A 12,050-nucleotide genomic window follows, 5' to 3' on the forward strand; every position below is an offset into this window, starting at 1 on the left:
ACTATACTAAAAAATAAATTTTAACACGATATAATTTACGTGAGAAAAGCTTTATCTTAAGAAATGCGACTATTTACAGCTGACTCTTTATATGAACAAAAGGAAAAAAATATGCCCTTTCCTCTTACCCATATGTGTACAGTGTATACACAGTACAACGCTATGTCCTGTTGAAAACGTAACGGACGTACTGTTGTATTGCTATTTGTTGTTATTTTATTTTTATATAATTTATTTTGAGGTAAACATGAAACAAAATATGAATTTATGTATTTTAAATGTTTATAATAGATACGAATTACGAATTAAAGATTATAAATCATGTACAATTGAAGTCCGAGATATTATTTTTTTGTATTAATAGAAACTCAAGAAAAATATATGATTTTATTAACTTAAATTCATAAAGGGATTTTTATTATTTTACAGCGATTGCAATAGCTGAAGCATATTTATTATTAATGCACAGATAAAACATAGATGTGAAACAACAATATGAAGCCAGTACTTCATGTGATGGACTTGATTCGATTAAAAGTTGAAAGAACAGCTCTAATTAACTCTAATGAAAAAACTAGAAAACTTCAGTTTAATTCAACCAATGCAAATGAGATTTCATGTATGCTCCGATGCGATTCATTTATTGGCTCAATCAGACATTACCTCTCGTTCTTAGTATCTTTATTATTTGCTATCATAAATTGTACAAAGCTCATAAATACTCACGTTTCTCATCCAATCAAGGTTGTATAATAGTTATTAATCGCATCGCATTATTGACAGCCCTCTCACTTCCTGCGTTTATACTAACAACAAAATTAATTCGGAAAAAAATCACGAAACTTCAGTTGTCGTTTGGAGCAACAATTAACATAATCGACCACCTTTTTATTTGCCCCCCAAATATTTCAGATTTATTTCGCTTGTTTGCTTTACCTTATTCGTGGTGTTACCCTCTGTTTAGAGTCAGACTTCCTGACTATAAAGTGCAATCAAAAGGTCGAGCCCTACGTTGTTCTTAAATGTTTCCAGATTATTCCCTAATTTTGGATGCTGTTATGACTTATAGTCGTAATGGATCTTACACCAGATTCTCATGTTCTTTAATAACGCGAAACTTGTAGTTGGCTAAAAAACCGAATCTACCCCCCTTAACCTAACATTAACCTATTACTGGATGAACGAACTGACCTTTAAACGAGTTTCATGTTTTTAAGCTAAATTTACGACAATTTTCCCTTGTTATAATATCCACATTCGACAATCTAAATCCATTGTAATCGAACGACCAAAATATTCAGATTTTAATTAAACAAGGATGACAACAACCTTAGAAGCGAAGCTCTGAAACGGTAGGACAAATGAGTAGAGTGTCAGAACTAAAAAATCAAAATACAAAAAAAATTGTATATAGAATAGATTTGTTGAAAAACTGCTTAATTACAGGACATTGTTTAAGGCCATACTTACATTTTTGATTATAGAGAAAATTCGCTTATAACAATGTACTTTGTTGTCCTAGGAATCAGTATTCCAAAAATCAGACCAATCGGATAACTTTATCAAATAAAAATCGGTTGTTAAAAAAGTTAAAAAGCAACATGTTAAAAATGAACGTACGGACATTCTAGTAACAATTATAGAGTTGCTACGCTTTCCAAATTGTACCTAACTACTACAGGAATCATCATGCAAAGTTTGGAATCGATAAGACAATTTTAACCTGGTTAAATTAACGAAAAGAGCTAACTGTCTGCGACGTACGTACGGACGGACGGACGGAAGTACCCTAATTTTAGAAACCCTTCGCTTTTAAAAACAACATTTTTTAATCATTTAAAGTATATTTTATTAGATATATTTTAATATTCAACAAACTAATATTTTTTTACAAAATAATAATAATAAGCTATAAGTCGTAATTATCTAAATACACATTTATATCTAGTTTTTTTTTTTACAGTATTTAAGTATATGAAGGTTTTTTCTCCAAAAGTACCTTGTTGGGCTTGGTTAACCCCCTTATTTTTTAAGATAAATTTAAAATAACAGGGGGGGGGGGTAGTTTTTCGTTTATTACTTCTGGATCGGTTATATTAGGTACTGGGAGTGGGAGCCCCGCAGGGTTGTGGCATTGCAGGTATAGGCCCTGCAGAGTTACTTTAAAAATAAGGGAGGAGGGGAGGAGGATATTAATGTTCAATCAACAGGCTTGTTTTGTGAAATCATCAATTAAACTATTTTGAAAAACAAACAAGAGATTCAATAAATAAGAAATGTCCAAGGTTTTATCACTTAAAAAAAGAGCAATTAAAAATCCGCTAAAATCTAAAAAAATCTACAAATTCCAATGGCTATTTAAGGAATAAAAATAAATATAAAATTATACTGATTAAGTTAAGAACGTAATAAGATTAGTTTAAGTTTTGCATTTATTTGGTGTGCACTTACTTCCGCATATGGTCAAATGAAAATAGCATTACATTTACATATTCGCAAAAAAAACACAATAGCAAATTAGCTATAAAGGATGTTTTGTTATAACAGTTAAACAAAAGGAAGGGGTAGTTTCAGCTGCTGTTATTTACACAATTAATTCCAATGAAATTGCCGAAAATTAAATATTTTGTTGGAATAAAGTTGGAGTAAAACTTTTTTTTGTGTGTAACTGAAAGGGAAGTGGGTAGAAAGGAATTAGAATTTTTTGTCAGAATCACATTCCCTTTTTCCTGGGTAGTTTGAGCGTTTCTAAATTTTTAAAAATGTTATACATATGCAGAATTGATTCATTAAAGACATACTGTTAAAACATAATCAAACTAAATAGCCATGATGTCATTATTAGAATAGCATCCTATGGTAGGAAAAGTCGACATAAACTATTAAACATTGCATTATATGGTTCAAATGATAAAATTTAAGAAAAGTAAAGTCCTTTTAATGCAGGGATGGAGGGGACATCGGATCGACTGTAAATTACACTGGTACCCAATTATCCCAAAATTTTATAAATATAATCTCTCATTAACCTAAATACTTTATTATACATAGTCTTATCCCTTAAGATCCCTGTTTTAATGCAAGTAGATGAAAAAATTAGCATAGAAATTTTGGGAAAGGATTATTAAAGTTTTTCTATAGCTGTAATTAACCTAAATAGATATATATATTCAGGGAGGGAGGGGACATTGGACTGGAAACTATAATAGTACTCAAAGTTTTGTGGTCTCAAAAACTTTGGGTAATTTTATTAAATTTTGATTTGTTGGCTAGAAACAATTTTAGTCTACAAAATGGGAGATTTTGTTCGACATCATTTGGGATTTATATCAATTATTGTCTATTGTCTTATCCTGAAGATCACTGAATATGTTAATTAAAGAAAGATATAGAATTGGTATTTTAGCTAGATGAGGATTTTAAAGCTGCTCTATCAATCCTGAAGCATTAATGTTCATGTCGATTATTTCACCCTGTTCAAAATTTGTCGATAATATGTCAGCCATGTCTACTTTTTAAAAATTCCTTATAAGAAGCTGACATTATTGCTTACTTAAAGATCACATGTCGATGTAATGCTGCCAATTTTGACAGAGATTTATATCTACCATACAACGCTATTCCTAAAATGAATCAATGGCTATATTCTGAAGTTAATATAGTAACAGCTATAAACCCTAACGAGGAATGTAAAAAGAAAAAGTGGTTCATAATTTGGAATATTAACCCTTAACGGTCGGGGGGGGGGGGGGGGGCGTTGAACGCCCCCCCCCTCCGGTTTTTTTATCTCATTTTCTGTGTGTGAAAGATAAAGAGCCCAAACTGCTTGACTTTTTAAGTATGGGTATGACACACAACTGAGAGTTGGAATTTTTTGAATATCTCCATCCTGGCGGGCACAGGATGCCAGCAAACCTGGCAGGGTCATCCAGGTAAAAAGCAAAAATATTTTTTTTGACTAAAACAAAGCATTTTATCATACCAAAATACTAAAAAATCCTCTAGTAGTACATCCTTATATGAAATACAGGTGTTCAAGTCACCCACAGGTTCCAGGTATGATCCTGCAGGTCCTGATCCTCCAGGTCTCCAGAAATCTTTAAAAGGCTCCTGTGGCCGCAATTTTTGACTTAGAGACTTCAAATTTTAAACTTAAGCTTTTCTTATATGTCTACATAACGTATTAAAATTTCATTAAGATCCGCCGCCGTTTTCCCGCCGACCGCCGACTGCGGCGGCTGGCAGCTGTCAAGTACAGCTGCGGCCGCTGAAATTTATATTTTGATATTTCTAATGTAAAATTTACATAAAAATAAACATTTTCTGGGAAAAAAATTTTCATCTAGCTTCAAAAATAAGAAAATTACAGCCGTTTGAAATTTTTAAATAAAAAAAAGACCTAAAAACAAAGGTTGTTAAATAAAAGGGTGAAGGAAGCGAAAATTGACTTAGAATTATAAAAGGTCGGAAATTCATTATCAAACAGGGGACTTGCACAAAAAAAATTAGCCCTCTAGCTCTAATAGGAACTGAGATAATTAGGGGGGGCGTTGAACGCCCCCCCCCCCCGACCGATTAAGGTGTGGCAAGGGGCCCGACTGTAAAGGGTTAAGACACAAAAATTCTGACCATATCAGGCCTTATTTTTCTAAATAAAAACTAACTTCAAAACATAAAAAATTACAAATCACCATTAAAGCACAAAATTATAAACAATAAATCAATCAAAATGCAAAATTCTTTAATATTTTTAACATAAAAAATTCAAATTAGAGAACAATCAAGAAATAAGTCATCCTTAAGTAGTAGTCAAATTTTGTATAAATCAATAAAAAAACTCATTACTAACTTGGGACAATCTAAAAACTAACACAGCCATAGATATATGATATGGTATAAAACAAAAAATATAGAAACTAAAAAATCACATACTCAAGTTTTTAAAAATCATGAAATTTGTGCAGGTTGAAAAAAAAACATTAAGAAATCTATGAAAAATTTAGATAAATGTCAAAAACAAAAAAAAATTATATGTCAATAAACTATTAACACAATAAGTAATCTATAATATATTGTTTAAATTTTCCAAATGTTGGAAAAAAGTATCACTTTAATAATCTCTAAAACCAAACAACTTTTGGAAGCATTATTGTGTTTTTTTTTATATTTTTAAGGTCCGAAAAATGCTACTGTATAATTTGTCAATATTTGTACATAAGTCCAGTTTATATGGAGGAAACTCTATCTGTACTAGCGGCCGATCTATACTGTACTTCATTTCCGAAGATTTGAATTTCTGGGGAAGACCTGCCGTCATTATTATGCTGCTGAAAAGTGCTGCCAAACAGCGGCTGTGTTTGTTGGCTGCTACCACTACTGCCGCCGACGGTATAAACTTGAAAAGCACTGCGGCCCGGGTCGCGATGCAAAATGCTGCCGCCGTCTGGATAACGGCTGAAGCTCGGCGGTTCTTGTGCATAGTAAAATGTATCATGTGGCAAATAGCTGCTGGCAATAGGATAGCTGCCAACACCTGCGCTTAGCAGATCTGATTCGCTGCGATTGTAGTAGCGGCTGGAGTAACGGCCAACATTGCCGCTGCTTAGCATAAACGGCATCGGCGGAGGGGGCGGCGGTTCACTCGAGCTTGGGCTGGTCACGGTGGACGATGTCGAGGCGCCACCCCCGTTGGTCCAGCGGCTCAAAAATCCAGACGAGCCATATCTATCCACCACAGAATTGGCGCCAGCACCGCCATGGACCGAGTTCGCGTTGTACAGGCTGATGGAGCGGCTGGGGTTTGGTTTGGCAGTTGCCCCGCCACTGGCGCCACCACGCGGCGATTTTTTCCCGCCATTTTGGCTCAGATCAGCTGATGTCCCACTCTCGCCATTTTTAGACTTGCCGATGAATTTCTTTGCCATTTGTAACCATCTAAAAGAAATAGAATTATAATTGGTGGTAGTTTGAATTAAACAAAGCGTTTTGTACTTTTTAGCTTCAATAGGTTGTTCACATGCTGTGAGCTTTAAGTTTATGGACATCAATATCTTAAAAGAGCATTACTCAAGGGGTTTGTCCGTCAATATGTCAATAAATCACAAAGTTTCAAGATTTTTTAGTAATTTCATTTACAGTTAATTATAATTTACTACATTTTCTTCCTTTTACCTTCTACTCTTTTTGAAAAATAATTGTTAGTTTTCCTTTTTTCATTTAAGTTTTAATAACCTTTCAGTGCTTTGATACTTGTGGACATGATTGTCCTTGTTGAAAAAAAAATAACTTACCCCTGCGGGGTCATAAACATCTTGGCTTGTTGTGATTTCATTTGAGTTCTAAAAAAAGAATTATGAAGGAAACTATATAAATATATAGATAGAATAATAGTTATACTCAAGTAGGAGATAGGAGGCACATATTTATAATAATCATAAAAAAGAAAGGTGTACCTAAATCTGCATTGTGAGATAGATATAATTTATAAAAAAGTGATAATTTAATGACTATATAAATCTATAGATAGAAAGATAGATATGCTGAAGTAGGAGATAGGAGGCACATATTTCTAACTAGAGTTGGCTCGATATAACTATCTCCCTATTGGCTAGTTTTCTATATGCATATCTATTTCTCAATAAATCTATTTTCCTCACCCGGCATTACTATTTAAACGGAAGTAAATATTTAATAATTTAAATGATCTTAAAAAGATCTTTTAAATTATATTTTTATCTTTACATTACCATCACCAAAGGGTTTATTATATGATTACAATTTTAGTTCAATATTTGAACACACAAAGTGTCGCCACAATCGAATTCTTTTAAAACAGAGTTTTCTTAAATTTATTATATCATAAATTTAAATTTTCTTTTTTATGATTAGAAATTAACTACTTCATTATAATGTAAATAGCAACATGAAATGAAAAAAATGAATTTGTTTTTAATAAAGTAAAATAATGGGTCTTATCGTTCTGGGCAATGAGAGTTTATTATGGATTATTGGAGCACTATGAGTTTTCAACGAATAATCCTTGGAAAACTTGAGCTCGTATATAGACATTTATTTCCTATATAGATTTGACATGGATCTTGAAGCAATTAAGCAGGCCGTTTTGTACAGGTTAAAAATTGGAAGATTTCATTAAATAAAAGTTATCGCAAATATACTTAGTAAATAATTATAACAAAGAAAGGTGTAACTAAATCTGTATTGTGAGATAGATATAATTTATAAAAAAACGACATAAACACTAATTTTACTTTTAAGCTATTTGTTAACGTTAAATCTTAACTATACTGTTGCTCATTGTGCTCTTAAAATTTATCTCTTTAAAATTTCTTGCCTATCTTTAATTATATCTTTCATAATTTAGTGTGTGCGTGCAAAGTCACGTGTACTGTACCTGTATTTTCCAGGGAAGTCATAGATTTCATCCACCGTATCCACCAAACAACTGCTTGGCTGAAATAGATAGATAAATCACTAATTTGATAGATGAATAGATTTGATAGAATAAAGTTAAATAGATTATAAAAAAAAATAAAACGAAAAAATAAAGAATGTTTTAGAGTCACAAAAGAAAAGTTAAAAGTTTTAATAATAACTCAAAATTGTCTAAAATTCTGCAATTTTTCACGAAATATTAATAGTTAGGAAAATACTTTTTCGTCCATCCTTACTTAACAAAAAACATAACTTTTTAATAAAAATAGCAACATTTTACCATTCTATTATAAGCTAACTGTCTGTTTACTACAAACAATATTTCTGTTTGTCTATCTGTCTATCTATCCAAAACAAAGGGAGCAGAAAATTTTGTCGTAAGTAGATCAAAGGTGAAAATATTTTGGAAAATTGAAATATTTACAGCGCTCAAGGTATTGGTGAATTTGTATCAAAAACATCTTCTTCAAGTTGATATAAGAAGCTGATATATTTGAATTTAGTATATAACTGCGTCATAGCTAGAGACGTAAAAATTTGAATCTTCTGCTAAAATGTCAAATTCATTAACTTATACAATACAATGAACAATTGATTAGAACATACAAAGATTTTTTTATCAAAGCTCGGTTGCAAACAGGCAAAAAAAATAATTTGATTGCCACTTAAAAAGGCGTTCTTCAATTAGCTGAATTATCTTACTTATTATTAAACTCCAATTTTAATGTCAATTTTAAAAGAATATTTTTCATTGGGTTAAAAATAGTCATTAACCTTCCCTGGACCTATGAGAAGCTTCACTGTAAAGGAGAACCATATTGGTTTAGCATTTAGCTAGATCTTACAGTACACACATAAAGACAGTCAGAAACACAAACTATTACTATCATATCAGGATGACTTTCTGCCTTAATCCTTAATCCCTGTTTTATATGATTTATCGCATGTAAATTACATTTCAATGGTGTTCCTACTTTTCCACCAATTATAAAATCATCCAACAAACAAGTACAAACTCATCATAAGTTTATACTTACCATGGCATTCGAATATCGTTATGTTGGTAATATGTCAACCATGGCTACTTTTTATAACTGCAATATAGTCGAAATTAACAATGATAAAAGATAAGATTTAAGAAATGAAATGTCGCTATCATGACAGCCACGACCACTTCTTATTTATTTTATATAGCCGACGTAGATTATTGGTAACTATACGGAAACACCGTTTTGATCGACTAGAAAATTGAATTTAAAACAGTCTTTGCCACCCTCCAAAAATTTAATTTTTATCAGGATTAAAGGGGTAAGCACTAACAGCTTCCCTGTTAAGCATGTGACCGTTCTGTTGACTTATAACTTCTATTATTAATCGACATTTAAAGTAGCCATGAATGTCATATAATTGACGACATGTTGTTATAGTAACTTCTTAAGTCGACTGAATATTATTATTTTGTCTATATAATGAATGCACTATTGTTTAACAGAGCTGATAGTTCTTTACCGAATTTTATTATGGACAGTTTTTCGCCGAAAACATAGGCCAAAAAACTTAGACAAATTTTGTTTTTCTTAGACAACTCTTTTTATACAGCCCCATAATATAAAAGTGGTTCAAAACCGATTTTTTTCGCCTATTTATTTCTCTATGAATAAAATTGTAGACAATTTTGACACAGGAAAATTCAAATTTCCAATTCACCTAGTTTGATGTAGAAAACAAGGATAACAACATTTAATGCCTTAAATATTAAGATTTTTTGAATAAAAACAATGTTTTTTTTTAAAAAGAAGTCTTCCAATAACATAAAGAAAATCGTCGATTTTTTTTAAAGTTTAAAAAAACTGGTAATTTAACTACATTATATCCAATTTATTTACATTATAAATGTTTAGAAATTTTACTATAAAGTAAAACATCATTTAAAATCCAAGTATTTTACTCTTTATTTGCTAGGCATTTAAAATTTGAATCCTTAGATCTTTGTAGGCCTTAGATTTAAAGCTTTTATTAGTTTAAGTAAAAATTCTTCAAGGTTGATTAACGAGGACAATATTGTTCATTAGTTTATAAATACTTAATAACCATTATATGTAACAACCCCCCCCCCCAAAAAAAAAAACTTAGTTTATATCGACTTTATTGTATTTTTTTTATCATTTTATGAAAATTAGGGAGGGGGAGGTCGCCTTCCCAACCTCAAGAGTTCATAAAGACCTTTAGGGGCGTAGCTTCTAGTAAGTAATTAATAGCAATAATTTGGTAGCTTATTCTGTTAACTTTTATTACAAATTCCTTGACTAGGCCCATTAAGGCAGCAATGAACTATCTACATAGGCCTCAAATTTAAGCCTTTACATCTCTCACTTTAAAACTTTCATTTTGTTCTAAAATTCATTTCATTTTAAATTCTCTAAATTCAGGGATTGGACATTGGCATTAAGGATAATTCCCCTATTCTGTTTATATTAGCTGAGAGACCTAGGAGGGAAAGACGAAGTCTAAATAAATCTTATTATATAAAGCAGTAAGAGTTTTTGTCATAAGATTAAGATTTTTCTGATTTGACTAAATCCTCCTTTTAAAGGAGACTTCACATTGATTTATGACCTTTTGACCAACTTAAAAGATACTAGAAATCTATATGATAATGATTTTTTTATTGAAACAGGGCAAACACATGCATATATGCTTCAAAATGTTAATGAAGTTGAATTGTTTAAAAGTTGAAAGTCAAAATGTAATCCCTTGTAGATTTTGGTGGGATTAAACCAGGAATATAAAGAATTTAAAAACAGAATAACATGATTTTAATTTATGTAAGCGCTTAAAAAGCTTAAGAAAAGGTTATTGTAGGAATCATAATGGATGATAAATTGATGTCCACCCCCATTAATGATAAACATTATCAACCCTACTGAAGTTCAAAATTATTGATGGAAAAATTTGGAAACTGCTGGTTTGTACAACCTAATGAAGATTTAAAGAAAGTTGAAAATGTTTGAAACCAACGAATGAGAGAATAGTTAATTCTCGCAACGTATTATAAACAGCTTTCCGCGGATATAGAATGTACAATTATAAGATTAAAACCAGTTTTTTAGCCCCGAGGTTCCGAAGGCACGGGCTAAAAAAAAATGGTTTTAATCTTATGATTGTACATTTTTATATTCGTAGAAAGCCGTTTATAATACAATGCTAGACATAGTTTTTTCGTATGGATGAGAACCGGTTCCTGTCCACCGGATTCGAATGAATATGAGAAAAGAATATTACCTTAACCTTAATTCGCAAGTATATGATATTCCAAAACTATTTTAAATTTTAACAACTAAAGAAATAGTTTTCAAATAGTAGTTCAAGCAAAACTGTTAAATAAAGGTAAAACAAGTTTACTAGATTTAGTGGTTCCAGGACAAACGCAGGAGTCTCAAACGACGGAGTAGACAAACGGAGGAGTGGTGAAATATTGATTTAATTCAGTATTCCTATAAAGGTTAGGTTAGGTTAAGACATGAGTATAAAAATAAGCCCCCAACAGGGGTTGGGCATTAAAAAACCCATGAGATAGTTTAAAATATGTTAGGTTAGGTTATTTTTCCACTCTGACGTTTGTCCACTCCGACGTTTGGGACTCCTGTGTTTGTCATAGGACCGATTTAGTAAAGGTTCAATTTTTCAATGGGTATTCAAAGTAAACATTTCACAGATATAATTCTAGTAATATAATTCATACATTCTTATATTCTTAGTAATAAAAATTGGAAATATTTGAATTTTAAAGCCTTAATTCATCCATTGGCAAAATTACTATGGGGTGTTAATTTCAGTTTAAGTTTCTTATGAAACACCCAACCAAACCCCCCTTCAAATTGATATTCTAGACGCCGCTGCTTGTGGCTATTTGTAGTTTCAACTATATTGTATGAACATTATTCTAAAACAAAGTTTTCTACATATATATTTTAACTTTTCTATACATTGTTCTCATTTAACTAACATAAAACTAGGTTTTAACATTGAAACTTATTAACATGTTTTACATATTTGTCATTTTTGCACATTTATCAATTAATTTTTTGAACAAAAAAAGCTTTACTATGATTGTTTAGTTTTAACTATTCTAGTAAACAGTAGGGGTAAAAAATAAATTGGATTCTTTTAAGCAAACTATGTTTTTTAGGTCAAAGAACTTATTTTAAAACTTTTTAGAAACCTAAAAACGATTTTCAACACTCGAAGCACCTATAAAAATCATGTTTTTGGTGAATTGTAAAAATGTCCAGTGTATCTTGTCTTAAATAAATCAAGGCATATTTGATATATCAAATTATAGATAATTTTATTTTAAACAGTTTCCTTATGTATTCTTTTTGAAAAATTTTCAAACAATACAAGAAGTAGTGATGAAAATACGTCTCTAGGGAACCAAAAAAGAAGTTCTTATCCCGCAATGACCCGCAATACTATACTTTTATCCTGTCATTGCAACACTGAGGAGTGGATCGAAGAAGGACACCTGTCATACTCAGACAGGGGCTTGGTTATATTATAAGTGTAGAGAGCTGACGCCAAAAGGACCATACATATGA

At 31.3% G+C, this 12,050-nt stretch overlaps 1 protein-coding gene across 1 annotated transcript in view; it reads right to left on the reverse strand.

Annotated features, from left to right (window-relative positions):
- Positions 1-3,781: 3,781 nt before the first annotated feature.
- The window catches only part of LOC145304235 (uncharacterized), a 292,443-nt gene continuing 284,174 nt past the window's right edge, over positions 3,782-12,050 (reverse strand). Inside the window, exons 13-15 of the mRNA XM_080146075.1 lie at positions 7,412-7,470; positions 6,291-6,338; positions 3,782-5,934 (exon numbers count right to left, since the gene is read on the reverse strand). Coding sequence (XP_080002201.1) covers positions 5,226-5,934; positions 6,291-6,338; positions 7,412-7,470 — 816 coding nt within the window. The 3' untranslated portion in view covers positions 3,782-5,225. The remainder of the gene's footprint in view (positions 5,935-6,290; positions 6,339-7,411; positions 7,471-12,050) is intronic.

This window comes from Acartia tonsa, chromosome 13 (genome assembly GCF_053477335.1).
Source record: "Acartia tonsa isolate MP-2025a chromosome 13, ASM5347733v1, whole genome shotgun sequence".
Taxonomy (NCBI): domain Eukaryota; kingdom Metazoa; phylum Arthropoda; class Copepoda; order Calanoida; family Acartiidae; genus Acartia; species Acartia tonsa.